At 36.5% G+C, this 17,312-nt stretch overlaps 1 protein-coding gene across 8 annotated transcripts in view; it reads left to right on the forward strand.

Annotated features, from left to right (window-relative positions):
* The window catches only part of LOC127832462 (segment polarity protein dishevelled homolog DVL-3-like), a 106,076-nt gene that overhangs the window by 72,386 nt on the left and 16,378 nt on the right, over positions 1–17,312 (forward strand). For 6 of the 8 annotated variants that reach the window (XM_052357937.1, XM_052357940.1, XM_052357941.1 and 3 more), the window contains 3 exons: positions 1,385–1,402; positions 8,955–9,260; positions 10,798–11,112. In XM_052357937.1, the coding sequence (XP_052213897.1) occupies positions 1,385–1,402; positions 8,955–9,260; positions 10,798–11,112 (639 nt within the window). The remainder of the gene's footprint in view (positions 1–1,384; positions 1,403–8,954; positions 9,261–10,797; positions 11,113–17,312) is intronic. The other 2 variants (XM_052357944.1, XM_052357942.1) reach the window with 2 other exon arrangements.

Genomic DNA, 17,312 nt, shown 5'->3' on the forward strand with positions numbered 1-17,312 from the left:
CTTATTACTACTAATAACGTAATTTATATTAATAAAAAAAACACGAACTATTATGTGGTTGTCAGATCGATAACAGAAACTCTTTAAATCCTCAAATATATTTGATAAACCCGTTTTGCTTCCTTGTTTTGCGCAGGGACCTATACACACATATATAGGTCCATGTTTACTTCTTCAGTACCGTTTTGGAGGCGCGCGAGAGTATTTAGGGGCGGGTAATCCGGGAAGGTATCGATTTCTGGGATTGCGATGTCTCTATACAGGTGCAGACCGGTTTTCGTTCACTGTTCAAATTGCGAATACTTTCATTGAAACAAAGAGAAAAATATAGAAAACCAGTTTCGGGTTAAAATGGCGGCTGTTTTCAATGAAATTTTACGAGGTTTTAGCATTTTCGCAAATCAGATTTTTCTTGAGCCAAATTCTCAATATTTTCGCAAATGGCTCAAGTGGCGAACGACAGAGCGAGCCCTGATTCCCAGGTTAAATCATGTGTGTCATTTTGGATAACTCCAATTTATTAAGAATTACCATCATTGCTCATGTATGTGCATCATTTCCATGGTTACTCATGTGTGTGCATCATTTCCATGGTTACTCATGTGTGTGCATCATTTCCATGGTTTATCATGTGTGTGAGTCATTTTAGTGATAACTCCACATGTATGCATCATTTCCATGGTTACTCATGTGTGTTCATCATTTCCATGGTTTATCATGTGTGTGAGTTATTTTTGTGATAACTCAACATGTATGCATCATTTATATTGTTACTCATGTTTGTGAGTCATTTCAATGATAACTCCACATTTATGCATCATTTCCATGGTTACTCATCAGTGTGAGTCATTTCAATGATAACTCCACATGTATGCATCATGTCCATGGTCATTTAATGTTTGTGAGTCATTTCAATGATAACTCCACATTATTTATGTTATTTCAATGGTCACACTTAATGTTTGCATCATGTCAAGGTTAACTTGTGTTTGTTTCAGTTCAAGTGTTAATCAATAATGGTTGTGTCATTTCCATGGTAACTAAATGTTCATGTGTCATTTCGTGATTATTTAACTTGTATTTATTTCCATGGTGACCTACCCTTTTGATGTTATTACCATGGTATCTCAACATTTATGCAAAATTTCCATGCAAATTCATGTGTGTGGCATTTCCATGGTGCATGTAAATATTGTTTGTGGCATTTTAATGTTAACTCATGTTTATGTGGCATTTATAAGCTAACTTGTTTGGATTTTCATTATCACTTACACTTGTGTTGTTATTTCCATGATAATTTTCATTTAGGAATCATAGCCATGGTAACTTGTGTGTTTGTGTCATTGCCATGGTAACTCATGTGTGTATCATTTCCATGTTTCAGGAGGAATGATCTACCCAGGTGAGTGACTGCATCATAGTACCATCGTTCTCATCCTAGCCTGCTATCTTGTACACCATCCTAGATAGTTTTCACATATTTTTCACGTTATGAGAAAACTGGGCATAATGCTTGTGCTTTAAAGTGTTGTCCCAGATTAGCCTGTGCAGTCCGCACAGGTTAATCAGGGATGACACTTTCCGCTTTTATGACATTTTTCGTTTGAATGAAGTCTCTTCTAAGCAAAAATCCAATTTAGTCGGAAAGTGGCGGACTGCACAGGCTTATCTGGCACGACACTTTACGCACATGCATTATGCCCAGTTTTCTCAGAACATGACTCATATCATGCGCTTTTGGGCTTTTGTAAACTTCATGGAGTTTCTATATGAATTATTAAAAGTTGTAACCTTAATTGAGCTTTCATAGCAAATTCGCTGTTGGAGATTTTTTATGAAAAATCAAGATTTGAATATTGTAATTCACAATCATCAAAAGAAAATAACTTAAACTTTTCAGATTCTGCTTCTGATTATATGTTTTAACCAGCCAAAATCAAATTCATAAATGCTGGATTTAGCTTAATTAATATTACATGGGCTATTGTGAGGATTTTTTCAGGGCCAACTTCTAAAATGGGTTGGCCATTATAAAATTCACATAGAAACAAAATATGACATAACTGTCAAATTTATACATTTTCAGGACTAAACAATTTGTAAGTTTCATGAATAAGATTTTGGGTTGATCAAATAATTGTCTTGCTTATTAAGAAAACTCATTCAAATTTCATATTTATACATGAAATTCATATTTTATAGAAAATAAAAGCCATTTAGTGTCATTTTAGTTACTTCTGGAAGATTAGTAGAAAAGTTCCTGTTTTATATTCAATGCATGGAAGTTCATTATTGTTTTAGTGCAACATATCTACAGTTAAAATATATATTAAAATGAGCCTAGCACCATAATGGTTTCATGTTTACAACATTCACAATAGTTTTAGGAACATGAGCACTGATGCGTAGTGTAGCGGACATTAACAGGAACATTTATTGCAACAACAATAGGATACTGCAAAATGATATATGTATATTTGTAGGCATCACATTTCGCGGTTTTTCACAACATGGATTTTTTAATTGATAAAATGGGGTTTTCTGCATGTGTTTAAAGTGTTGTCCAAGATTAGCCTATGCAGTCTGCACAGGCTAATCAGGGATGACACTTTCCGCCTAAACATGATTTTTGCTAAGATGATAATTTCTTGAAAAGGAAAAAAATCATGCCATCGGAAAGTGTTGTCCCTGATTAGCCTGTGCTCATATATTATCTGGGACAAGACTTTACACAGATCTATAAACCCCTTTACCACAGAGCAAGGCCCATTTTATTTTGAGAATGATAGTCACCTAGTGTAAATCTTGTATTTCTGATTTAAAAAAAAAAGAAATAGGGATTTGCATCTGCAACTTTTAATTATGCCCCCCTTCGAAGAAGAGGGGGTATATTGCTTTGCACATGTCGGTCTGTCGGTTGGTCCGTCCACCAGGTGGTTTCGGGATGATAACTCAAGAACGCTTAGGCCTGGGATCATGAAACTACATAGGAACATTGATCATGACTCGCAGATGACCCCTATTGATTTTGAGGTCACTAGGTCAAAGGTCAAGGTCAGGGTGACCTGAAATAGTAAAATGGTCTCGCAGATGACCCCTATTGATTTTGAGGTCACTAGGTCAAAGGTCAAGGTCATGGTGACCCGAAATAGTAAAATGGTTTCCGGATAATAACTCAAGAACGCTTATGCCTAATATCATGAAACTTGATTGGTAGATTGATCAGGACTTGCAGATGACCCCTATTGATTTTCAGGTCACTAGGTCATAGGTCAAGGTCACTGTGACCGGTAATAGTAAAATGGTTTCCGGATGATAACTCAAGAACGCTTATGCCTAGAATCATGAAACTTGACAGGTAGATTGATAATGACTGGCAGATGACACCTATTGATTTTCAGGTCACTAGGTCAAAGGTCAAGGTCACAGTGACCCTAAATAGTAAAATGGTTTCCAGATGATAACTCAAGAATGCTTATGCCTAGGATCATGAAACTTGATAGGTAGATTGATCATGACTCGCAGTTGACCCCTATTGATTTTCAGGTCAAAGGTCAAGGTCATGGTGACCCGAAATAGTAACATGATTTCCAGATGATAACTTAAGAACGCTTATGCCTAGGATCATGAAACTTGATAGGTAGATTGATCATGACTCGCAGTTGACCCCTATTGATTTTCAGGTCAATAGGTCAAAGGTCAAGGTCATGGTGACCCGAAATAGTAACATGATTTCCAGATGATAACTTAAGAACGCTTATGCCTAGGATCATGAAACTTCATAGGTACATTGATGATGACTGGCAGATGACCCCTATTGATTTTCAGGTCACTAGGTCAAAGGTCAAGGTCACGGTGACCCGAAATAGTAACATGGTTTCCGGATGATAACTGAAGAACGCTTATGCCTAGGATCATGAAACTTGATAGGTGGATAGATCATGACTCGCAGATGACCCCTATTGATTTTCAGGTCACAAGGTCAAAGGTCAAGGTCACAGTGACAAAAAACATATTCACACAATGGCTGTCACTACAACTGAGAGCCCATATGGGGGGCATGCATGTTTTACAAACAGCCCTTGCTGTTTATGTGTTCACAACATGCTAGTAGCGTAAACACTATAGGAGGTGGGCCATGTTTATCACTTGCAAATTAAGCCGTGTAATGCTATGTAAAGGGACCCTATACAAATAATTATGTTTTTCTTTATCTCTAATAAAAGCACAGAAACTCTTTCAGATGTTGATCAATGTGTTTATCGATTTTCGATCCAAAAATCTTAGTGAGATTGGAATTTATCTTACCTGAAGTGTTTCCAAATCCCACCCCTGTTAATATTGAACAGGAAATATCTTTCAAAAAGATATAAGGCGTTGATTGTGGTTGATGTTTAAGAAAGATAAAAAGTTATATCTATGAGATCAAAAATAGCGAATGCCTTTTTTCTGCGCAGTCCTTAGCTTCATCACAAGCAAATCAATTACGGGGTGTTGCGCCAGATTTTGTTACTTATTTTGCTTTATTAGATATTATTACTCAGATATCTATATCTACAGAATAGAAAAACACAAGAACCATGAAAATTAATGAGTGCATATAGGTCAGCCGGCAACACTCGAATCTTATTTGACTCTATTATTAATAGTATTGTGAATTATTGTACTCATGCTTAATAAATTTATCTTAATTTATAAATATTTCTAATTTATTTAATAAAAATTGATCCTTATCATGCAATTGTTGAAAAAAACATTAAAAATCTATGATTGACACACCATAATAATGTCGCCGAATATCTTTTTTTTAGTATCTTTCTGATGAAAATAAACTTCAAGTGCACATAGTTTACACGATGGCGTTTATATAAAGAATTCTGTAACTGACCGCCAACTGACCTTGATACCTTGCGGATTGGAATGCAATGCATTAAAGTGAGGTAACAATTCCGCTGCTGACACGACGGCTTGTTTAAAGCTTTTAACATTTACATGTGAAACAGTCAAATTCGAAAACAATTTTTTATATTTTCTTCAAAGCGTATATCAGGTTACTGAACAACAATTCTTATATAATCAAAAAATTTTGAGTGCACAGAATGCAATATCATAGTAATGACCAAATATGAGAACACAGCCTTTAAGCTGTGGTGCTGATATTCTTCTAAATATAAAGGGGCACAAACTTTGTATTGATATCGAGGACTGAGTGTAAAACTGCTCTATCTCTGAAACTTTATTATTATAGATAGAGCTACAATTGTTTTATGCTGAATACGCAATAACAACGTTGCTAAACGAACTGTAGTATCCCTTACCCTACACTCTCCAAAAGTGGAAAGTCGATGGAATAACATATTAATGTTAATGTGAAATCTGTTTGTAGATTGAACGTTTTCTACTGCGAAAAGTTTCAGGCCTACTGGCGTAAAATTGTATATTAAAATTGATTGGTCGTTTACAAAGGTCAGGCTAAGGCGAAAAGCTGGCTTATACAGCTTCGCCGAAAAAAAAATCATGCCAGTTATGAGCAAGTTTTTGTTCTGCTCCTTTCTGCTGAGATGAAGATTATATCAGTATCCTTTCATATGATTTCTAACATATGAACTAAATTTCTTATGGTTAGTATAACACTTTACCACGTAGATACGTATTTCCAGGCATTTGTAGTGCCTTAGAAAGTTATGTATAATTATTCCCCCCTTCAAAGAAGAGTGGGTATATTGTTTTGCACATGTCTGTCGGTCCGTCGTCGGTCGGTCCATCCACCAGATGGTGTCCAGATGATAACTCAAGAACGCTTAGTACTAGGATCTTGAAACTTCATAGGTACATTGATCATGACTGGCAGATGACCCCTATTGATTTTCAGGTCACTAGGTCAAAGGTCAAGGTCACAGTGACTTGAAATAGTAAAATGGTTTCCGGATTATAACTCAAGAATGCTTAGCACCTAGGATCGTGAAACTTCATAGGTACATTGGTCATGACTGGCAGATGACCCCTATTGATTTTCAGGTCACTAGGTCAAAGGTCAAGGTCACAGTGACTTGAAATAGTAAAATGGTTTCCGGATTATAACTCAAGAATGCTTAGCACCTAGGATCATGAAACTTCATAGGTACATTGATCATGACTGGCAGATGACCCCTATTGATTTTCAGGTCACTAGGTCAAAGGTCAAGGTCACAGTGACTCGAAACAGTAAAATGGTTTGATTACTCAAGAATGCTTACGCCTAGGATGATGAAACTTCATACGGGTTTTTTTTTACCACTTTTTGGGAAGATAGCCCATGGCTTTGGATTTGGGAATTTTATCGGCATATCCATGAAATTTGGAAAATAAATTCATTAGCCTTTTTTCCACATAAAAAGTCCACAGATAAGGGAAATACTTAATTTGATATAACTCTTTATAATCAATCAAATTAAAAAACAAAATCTTAAAATACTTTGTTTGAGGTAATTGAATTAAAATTGAGATAAAATACACATTAGACACTTCTTTATAAAAAAAAAGAAAAATCATAATTTTTTTTAATTTTATTTTTGTAAATTGGGAATTTTTTTGCAACATTTTGGGGAAAAAGTATACTTGTTGGGATTGGGAACGTAGCCGAATGCTTACATCAAGGATCATGAAACTTCATAGGTACATTGATCATGACTGGCAGATGACCCCTATTGATTTTCAGGTCACTAGGTCAAAGGTAAAAGTCACAATGTCAAGTCTTATTCATAGCCTGTTTCTATAACATACATTGCAATTTACTAATACAGTTTCTTAAGGTTTTAACTTTGAAAATGAATTGTGAATGTTTTTATTTTATTTATTTTCATAAGCAACTGATCGGACACCTGTTTCCCAGTTCTTTGCTAAATGCTCAGTTTTTAAAAGCAAACTATTGCAAAAAAAATCAAATAAATCAGAAGTCGTACTCCATGACATTAATAAAAACATTTATTGTTAGTATAATGGTTCTGTAACAATATCCATCTTTAGCAAATTATTGTTGTGAGTGACTGTGGTGTCCTAATTATAGATCACGTCAGGCTCAAATAAGACTTGCGTTTGCTTAAGAGCAACCTTTTTGTTTTGACATTGACATGTCCTGGATTTGATAGGTTGCTTAAAAAATATTAAGTAGGTACCCTTCAAAAAGATGGTGGAAAAGATGTCATTGTGGTGAAACTGTCTTAATGCGAAAAACTATACATAATTCAACATACAGAATAAAGACCATATGTATATTTGATTACACCATATTGCATGTAGGATATAATATTTATGAAAATAACAATTAACAAGAGATTTACTGCACTGCGTCATTCCATCTGCTGGGGCTATGTCTTGACAGGTGTAGCCCCTGTTCTGTTCTCCTACTCTTGAATGGGCGATATTTCACCTATTGTGTAAGTACTTCGTGACAGTATGGTAACAGTTTTATGAGGACAGTGACAAGAGAAATTAGTCTGTCAAGGGGATTTTGTTGGGAAATTAATATTCCGTTGCGGTTGGGACGTGAAGTAAAGACGCTTTTTATTGGGGTTTCATGTAGAGGATTGTTATGTAGTTGTTGTTGATTTGTTTCTGTATGTTTCTTGGTTACTAACAAAAATATTTATGTTTTTGTAAGTTAGCAAATATATTGGTACTAAACTTAGACATATATTGTTACTTTTACATCTGAAATATAAATATGTTTGGTCTCTAAACACGACAGCCTCATGCTGGGCTTTTTTTTATATGTCTGAAATAATACAAGCCTACAATCAGTTGACAAAAGCATATTTGTAAGTCAGCATCTGATAAATATGTGCCATAACACAGAATTCCCAAACGCTTGTTAACATGACGAGTCTTATAAGTCAATGTTTGATTTTAGAAAGTCATTAGATTTACAATTATTTTTGAGATAATTTTGTGTTGGGGATTTCTTTGTTGGTTTGCCAGAGAGTCCTTTCCCCCATAAGAAGCAAAGTGAAAATGGCTTTTTCAATCAGCATAAAACCAGAACAGCCTGCGAGTAACTCGCAGTCTGTTCAGGTTTTTTGCTGTTTGCTGCTCATCAGTTACTTATGGTTGAAAGTGAAGCCTTTATAACTTGAATTTAGTAAGAAAGGTATTTAATTAAATGTAACTTTCTAAATGTGTCAAAAGTTATCTAAGTGGGCAAGGGCTCAGAAATACTTTCTAATAAATAAAATCCACTTGTTCATGAAATCACAACCATGAAATGCCACATGTTTGATTGGTGTAAACATCAGGAATGTCAGGTTGAAGAACCAGGTGTAATGACCTCAAGGCTGCAGAAGCAATGACCCCTTATGTCCATCTATAAACAGAACATTTCATAGGTCAAAATGTAGGACTATAGCCCGATATTGTTGTATCAGGTCAGTGTCACATACATGTACATGTACAAGACTTCCTACTAAACACCCCATATAGTCTCATGTCTTCAAACCTTGATTTTCCTGTACATGCAAATAAGGAATGTCTTCTTCAAAAGGCATGGATTTTGCTCAAGAAAAAGAAAATTCAAGTATTTCATCTAAGTCAAAATCTGAGAATTTGGCATAAAATAGTGATATTGTCTTGCCTGGGAAAACAGAGTTTAATGAATGTGCCTAGAGTGTTGTCCCAGATTAGCCTGTGCAATGCCCACAGGCTTATCAAAACAACACTTTCTGCTTTCATGGAATTTTTCTTCTAAACAAAAATCCTGTGCATGAAGAAAGTGACCTCCCTGATTAGCCTGTGCAGACTGTACACAGACTAATCTGGGACAATACTTGTCACACATGCCTGAAGCCCGGTTTCCCAAATCGTGGCTCATTGATATTGCAGCATCCATTTATTTTACACAGTCTAGTTTGATCAACCTAAAATTTGAGAATTCTGCATCAAATATTTTTATAGGTGCATCCATTTATTTAACGCCATTCCAGATTTTTCCACATTGAGCCTGGAAGACGTGGACTCGGTATCCGAAGCAGACCGTGACACTCTGGCCCCCCTTCCCCCGCCCCAGTGGAATACCTCCTACACCTACTCGGGCTCAGGGTTCATGCCGCAGAACATCAGCTACTGCCCGCCCTACAGTTACACCAGCACAGATTCTCAGAGCTTTGTTGGCAGTTTTGTAGACGGTGGGGACAGCCGTGTGAGCGGCTTGAGTGGATTCGTCGGTCCTGCGGGCCAGGGTGGGAACAACAGCGCCAGCTCTGTACATAGTGGGCACAGCGGCTCGGGGGGTGAGTCTAAGAGTTGAGGGTGATTAGTTGTTGTTTGTGTTACTGTTCTGTTTGTTGATATAGTTTATGTTATGTTCCTATTTTGTTGCTTGTTTTTATTACCCCCACCACTATAGTGGGGGACATACTGTTTTTGCCCTGTCCGTTGGTTTGTTGGTGTGTTTGTTTGCGTCAAACTTTAACATTTGCCATAACTTTTGCAATATTGAAGATAACAACTTGATATTTGGCATGCATGTGTATCTCATGGAGCTGCACATTTTGAATGGTGAAAGGTCAAGGTCATCCTTCAAGGTCAAAGGTCAAATATATAGCTTAAAAGCGTTGCAGAAGGGGACATAGTGTTTCCGACAAACATATATCTTGTTTTGATATAATAATTATTCTTTATTTAAATGTTCCTATTTTGTTGCTTTCTTTAGGATAAACTTATCAATTTTAACTCTGTCTGATTAAACTCATAATAATCCTAAGCCTAAGGTTACATGCAACACTCCAGACCCCAATTCCTGGGTTCAATTAGTACTCGATGATTTTTGGCGTTGTACGTCCATCTGTCACACAAATGTTTTAGGGCGATATCTTAGAAACTATCAAAGATACCAACATGAAAGTTCATTAGTGTATAGATATCAAAAGCGCCCTGAATGCGAACCATAACCCAACACTTTCTCTAATTGGATTTTTAAAAAATGAGAAAAGGTTTTAACTGCATGTAGGTAATCTGGGTCACCACTTTACCTAAATGCATTTTACCCCTCTTTTCACAAAGTATCGCCCAAATAAAATATTTTCACACACACTGCAATCAAATGAATCTTGCAGGCTAAACAAATCTTGTTATTATATTAAAAGTACATCCAAACCATTTGTTATTCCTTAGTTGTGTAAGGTAAAATCCTCCTGCTTACCCAAGCATTAATTAATCCAAATTGACAATCCTGTGTTTTCCTATTTAAGAACCTGGTGTTCGTGTTAGTTTTTTGTAAGCCTTTCCCTGTTAGAAGCAATATGATATTGGCTATAAGCAAGCAGCATAAAACCAGGAAAGCTTGCAAGTTTCTTGCAGGCTGTTCAGGTTTTTCTGTGTTTGCTGCTCATCAGTATGTGAAATAAATGTATTTTAAATTTGAATCTATTAAGAAGTTTTTAATTAAATTTGATTTTCCATGGGTATACAAATTGGCCAAATTGCGTATCTTAAGAGGTAAAGGGTTAAACCCTTTCCCACTCAGAATCAAAGTGACAATAGCTATGTGCAAGCAGCATAAAACCAGAACAGCCTGCGAGTAACTTGCAGTCTGTTCAGGTTTTATGCTGTTTGCTGCTCATCAGTATTTTAGGGTTGGAAATGAAGCCTTAATAACTTGAATCTACTTAGAAAGGTCTTTAATTTAATTTAATTTTCTAAGGGATCACAAATGTGTCAAAATACGTATCTAAGTGGTAAAGGGTTAAATTGCATGTTATGTTGTTCAGTTGTTTCAGTTTTAGTTCTTGTTTTGATGTACACGTTTTGGTTTCTCCTTGATTTCAGTTACCCCTAAAAATGACTGTGCATGTATTGTAAGCACCGTTAACAAATTAAGTCGGCTGTGGGAGAACAAGGATAAGCAGGAATACCAAGAAAAACAGCAACAGCACCTTAAACAACAACAACAACAGCCCCACGGTGCTACCAAGAACTCTAGTACTAACAATGCACCAAACTATAACCATTTTGCAATGAATAACTTTCACGGTGTTGCCGCGGGTAACCTGTCCCACAACACTTACACCCAGTTAGGCATGAACTCCTACCCCACCCACCTGCCGGTACATGGGGCCCGGGATGGGCGAGATTCATCAAGTGGTTTGTACATGGTTCTACTTGTAACTTTCTTTCTCAATATTTTCATAAGCCTTTCCGTTATATATTAGATCCAGTTGAACTCCGATTTGTACATGGTTCTATTTGTAACTTCTCAATATTTTCATAAGTCTAGCTGTTATATTTAGTAGCTTAAGTTCAACTCCGAATTGTACACTGTTCTACTTTTAACATTCTTTTTAGCTCACCTGATTGCTCAGGTGAGTTTTTGTGACCAGCCTTTGTCCGTCGTCTGTCCGTCCACATTTGTTTGTAAACACTCTAGAAGCTACATTTATTGTCAGATCTACATGAATCTTGGTCAGAAGCTTTGTCCCAAGCTTGGTCCAGTTCGAAACTGGGTCATGCCGGGTCAAAAACTAGGTCACTTGGTCAAAAAAAAAGAAAAAACCTTGTAAACACTTTAGAAGTCACATTTCATGCCCAATCTTCATGAAACTTTGTCAAAATGTTTGTCTTAATGTTATGTTGGTTGAGATCAAAAGTGGTTCTGGTCTGTTGAAAAAACATGGCCGCCAGTGGGCAGGCAGTTTTCCTAATTTGGCTTTAGAGATACCTTGTAAACACTCTAGAGGCCACATTTTTTGTCCGATCTTCATGAAACTTGGTCAGAAGATTTGTCCCAATGATATCTCGATGGAGTTGGAAACTGGGTCATGCTGGGTCAAAAACTTGGTCAATAGGTTAAAAAAAGAAAAGCTTTGTAAACACTGTAGAAGTCACATTTCATGCCCAATCGTATGTAACTTTTGTCAAAATGTTTGTCTGAATGATATGTTGGTTGAGTTCAAAAGTTGTTCTGGTCCGTTGAAAAACATGGCCGCCAGTGGGCGGGGCAGTTTTCCTTATTTGGCTATAGAGAAACCTTGTAAACACTCTAGAAGTCACAATTTTTGCCCATTCATCATGAAAGTTGGACAAAACATTGGTTTTATTGATATCTCAGACGAGTTTGAAAATGGTCCAGATTGGTGAAAAACACAGCCGCCAGTGGGCGGGGTATTTTTATGTCCTCCACTATAATAGTGGGGGACGTATTGTTTTTGCCCTGTCTGTCTGTTGGTCTGTTGGTCCATTGGTCTGTCTGTCTGTTTGCGCCAACTTTAACATTTTGCAATAACTTTTGCTATATTGAAGATAGCAACTTCATATTTGGCATGAATGTGTATCTCATGAAGCTGCACATTTTTGAGTGGTAAAAGGTCAAGGTCATCCTTCAAGGTCAGAGGTCAAATGTATGTGGCCAAAATCGCTCATTTTATGAACACTTTTGCAATATTGAAGATAGCAACTTGATATTTGGCATGCATGTGTATCTCATGGAGCTGCACATTTTGAGTGGTGAAAGGTCAAGGTCATCCTTCAAGGTCAGAGGTCAAATATATGTGGCCCAAATCGCTTATATTATAAATACTTTTGCAATATTGAAGATAGCAACTTGATATTTGGCATGCATGTGCATCTCATGAAGCTGCTCATTTTGAGTGGTGACAGGTTAAGGTCAAGGTCATCCTTCAAGGTTAGAGGTCAAATATATGTGGCCCAAATCGCTTATTTTATGGATACATTTGCAATATTGAAGATAGCAACTTGATATTGGGCATGCATGTGTATCTCATGGAGCTGCACATTTTGAGTGGTGAAAGGTCAACGTCAAGGTCATCCTTCACAAGGTCAAGGTCATCCTTCAAGGTCAAACATCATATAGGGGGACATTGTGTTTCACAAACACATCTTGTTCTATATATGTATATAGTGAAAACATGCGAACACTCTAGAAGTCACATTTTTGGCCCAATTTTCATTAAATTTTGTGAGAACATTTGTTTCCTTGATACAAGAGTTGAGTTAAAAAATGGTTCTGGTCAGTTGAATAACATGGCTGCGGGGGGTTGGGGGGGGGGGTCAGTTTTCTTATATTTATATAGTAAAAAAAGCTTGTGAACACTCTAGAAATCACATTTTTTGAAACTTGGTGAAAAGATTGGTTTTATATTTATCTCAGATGAGTTCGCAAATGGTCCTGATCGGTCAAAAAACATGGTATCCAGTTGGGGGGGGAGGGGGGGGGGGGCATTTTTATGTCCCCCACTATAGTAGTGGGGGACATATTGTTTTTGCCCTGTTGGTTGGCCTGTTGGTTTGCGCCAACTTTAACATTTGCAATAACTTTTGCAATATTGAAGATAGCAACTTAATATTTGGCATGCATATGTATCTCATGGAGCTGCACATTTTGAGTGGTGAAAGGTCACGGTCATCCTTCAAGGTCAAAGGTCAAATATATGGGTCAAAATCGCTCATTTAATGTACACTTTTGCAATATTTCAATATTCAAGATAGCAACTTGATATTTGGCATGCATGTGTATCTCATGGAGCTGCACATTTTGAGTGGTGAAAGGTCAAGGTCATCCTTCAAGGTCAAAGGTCAAATATATGTGGCCGAAATCGCTCATTTTATGAGTACGTTCGCAATATTGAAGATATCAACTTGATATTTGGCATGCAAGTGTATCTCATGGAGCTGCACATTTTGAGTGGTGAAAGGTCAAGGTCATCCTTCAAGGTCAAATATATGGGTCAAAATTGCTCATGTAATGTCACTTCTGCAACATTGAAGCTAGCAATTTTATATTTGACATGCATGTGTATCTCATGGAGCTGCACATTCTGAGTGGTAAAGGGTCAAGGTCATCCTTCAAGGTCAAACGTCATATACGGGGACATTGTGTTTCACAAACACATCTTGTTCCTTATGTGACTAGAGAGAAACCTTGTGATCATACTCTATAGAAGTCTCATTTTTAGCCTTATCATTGTAAAACTTAGTCAATACATTGGTTTTATTGATTTCTCAGACAAGTTGGAAAATGGCTTAGATCGGTGAAACACACTTTTTAGCTCACCTGATTGCTCAGGTGAGGTTTTAGAACTGGTCTTTGTCTGCCGTCCGTTCGTCCACATTTGGTTTGTAAACACTCCAGCATTCACACTTCTCAAGCATTCTTTATGAAAGTTGCTAAAAGATCTCAGTCAAGTTTGATAATGATCAAAATCACATAATTAATGCCATAATTATTGCCCTTAGATTGTCCAAATTTTCATTATATTATACAAAATCCTTGTAAAAACTCTTAGAGGTCAAAATTTGTTTCAGATTTTATGAATCTTGGTCAAAATATATTTTTTTGTAAGCAAATTTTAATGTTTGGTTAGGGGGTCAACTCAAAATATAGGTCACCAGGTAAAATCTTACAAAAACAAAAACACTCCATACGCCAGAGTTTTGGTTCAATAATGATGAAACTTGACCAGGATGTTTGTCTGGACAATATCTAGGTAAAGTTTTAAGTTTGGTAAAGATTGAATGAACCTACTCCTCTCAGGTGAGCGAACTAGGGCCATCTTGGCCCTCTTGTTCATATTTCTCATAAGCCTTGCTGTGGTATTTTTAGCAGGAGTTCAACAATGGAAGATTTAATTTCAATTTAAAAAAAAGAAGAATTGTCATATGACACCATTGATTCAACCCTTGAGTAACTCGCAGTCTGTTCAGGTTTTATGCTGTTTGATCTTCATCAGTTTCTTAGGATAGGGAATAAAGCCTTCAAACATTATCTAGTAAGAAAAGGTATTAAACTTAATTTGATTTTCTAAGAGTGTCAAAGTGCATATCTGACTGGTGATGGGTAAAGTTATTTTAATGTTGTTAGTATGAAGTATCATACTGCTGTACACAATTCAATTTAGATTGTATTCTCATATTTAGATTGTATTCTCATATTTAGATTGTATTCTCATTACCTTGTCAAAACATGCAGCCTTTTGAAATGAGATGATTTATTGAAATGACCAGTAACTTTTTATCCCCACGCTCTGAATTGGAGCGAGGGGAATTATGTGGTTATCTCGGCCTTCTGTCTGTCTGTCCTGGCCACTATCTCCTCCTACACTATTAGCTCTAGAACCTTGAAACTTAAACACATGGTAGCTATGAGCATTTGTGCGACAGTGCACTATTTGGAGTTTTGATCTTACCCCTGGGTCAAAAGCTGCGGCATGGGGATATACGTCGGCCGAGGCTGCGCCATTTCTAATTTAATTTAACAATCATTGTCATTTGCTTGAACCAGTAAGCTTAATGCTTATTTTTGGTCATCAGGCAAAAATATTATTATCAGGGTGCAAGATCGAAAGGGTTTACTGTTTACACACGGGCTGGACGGAATGAAAACACACCATTAAGAACTTTATTTTTACAAATATCTCAAGTTATCGAAATATGTTAACGAAACTTTTTAGTGCATACAAGGCAGTTTTTCTCGCAGTTTGTGCTGATATTTAAAGGTTTAAAAATACATTATTGAATACACCTGATATCCATGCCAAAATTTCACGTTGCATGCAGCACAACTGTGACTATTAAATCATTACACATCAAAATTTTGGCTGAGAATAAAGGCTTAGAAAGTAATTCCGATGTTTTTTACATCGCCAAAAACTGCTTCAAAATGTCTTTTATACACTAGCTGAAAGTCTTCAGAAATATTGTTTTAACCCTTTCCCCCATAAGAAGCAAAGTGAAAATGGCTTTTGCAACCAGCATAAAACCAGAACAGCCAGTGAGAATGAGCCCTTATGATTTTCAAATCAAAAGATCAAAGGTCAAGGTCACCGGAAAAGCTTGGTTGCAAGTCCAGGGGCATTTGTTTTATAAACATTCTTATTTGACTTTAATGTCATTAAGTCCCCAATTTTTTAGTGATGTCTGTAGCATGCATGATTTTGTTATTTTAGTGCTGTATGTTGTTTATATTGTCCATTTATAAAGGAAATCCAGGTCATGCTATGTAAGTACATGAAATTGCATGCCATATTTTCCCAAATGTTAATATTCTAAAAGGTAATGTATTTCATATTTTTGATGGTCCTTTTTTTACAGAATTAAACACACAAACAAACTATTATGTAATGTCTCTAACTAAAATATTAGTATTTCAGTTCAGTTTATTATACAGCATGTGGTACTGGTCTTTTGATCTTCATGATTACATCCATATGATTACTAACTGGATTTCACTGTTCGTTAAGCACCAACATTAATTGGCGTAATCAGACTTCATATAATGAAATGGGCAACCATTTCTTTGACACGTTACACAGTTGTTGCTGCGTAATACAATTTGTATTCTCCTTTACATGTAGCTGCAAATCTTCCTTTTATCTTCATCTTATGTAACTTTGGTGTAAATTTTGTAAAAATAATAATAATAATTGCTGGTTTACTAGATTTTGTCATTTCAAATACTGTTGGTGCAACAGTAAAAACAGGTTTTTTGATCATTCAAAAATACTTACCGGTAATTGGTTGTTTAAAGTCGGACATGGGTTACTTTTACTGGTGTTATTGTTATGCCGAAAAGTAATTTATTAAATTACCGAAGTATACCATTCTGTAAAAAGACTGTGTCATTTTTTTGGTATTTATAAACCTGTTTAAAATGCACACTATTTCTATCTGCTAATTATGCCCCCCTTCGAAGTCATGTTCATGTCGGTCTGTCGTCTGTCGATCCGTCCACCAGGTGGTTGTCAGACGATAACTCAAGAACGCTTGGGCCTAGGATCATGAAACTTCATAGGTACATTGATCATGACTCGCAGATGACCCCTATTGATTTTGAGGTCACTAGGTCAAAGGTCAAGGTCACGGTGACCTGAAATAGTAAAATGGTTTCCGGATGATAACTCAAGAACGCTTAGGCCTAGGATCATGAAACTTGATAGGTAGATTGATCATGACTCGCAGATGACCCCTATTGATTTTCAGGTCACTAGGTCAAAGGTCAAGGTCACTATGACCCGAAATAGTAAAATGGTGTCTGGATGATAACTCAAGAACGCTTATGGCTAGGATCATGAAACTTCATAGGTACATTGATCATGACTGGCAGATGACCCCTATTGATTTTCAGGTCACTAGGTCAAAGGTCAAGGTCACAGTGACAAAAAACATATTGACACAATGGCTGTCACTGCAACGGAGAGCCCATATGGGGGGCATGCATGTTTTACAAACAGCCCTTGTTTATTGTCTGGTCTAATAATAATTTTAGGTGTAAGTCAATATAAAAAACATAGACAGTTGTATCAACTTGTATGCATTCTCTTTAATGGGCA

The sequence above is a fragment of the Dreissena polymorpha genome, chromosome 5 (assembly GCF_020536995.1).
Source record: "Dreissena polymorpha isolate Duluth1 chromosome 5, UMN_Dpol_1.0, whole genome shotgun sequence".
Classification (NCBI taxonomy): Eukaryota; Metazoa; Mollusca; class Bivalvia; order Myida; family Dreissenidae; genus Dreissena; species Dreissena polymorpha.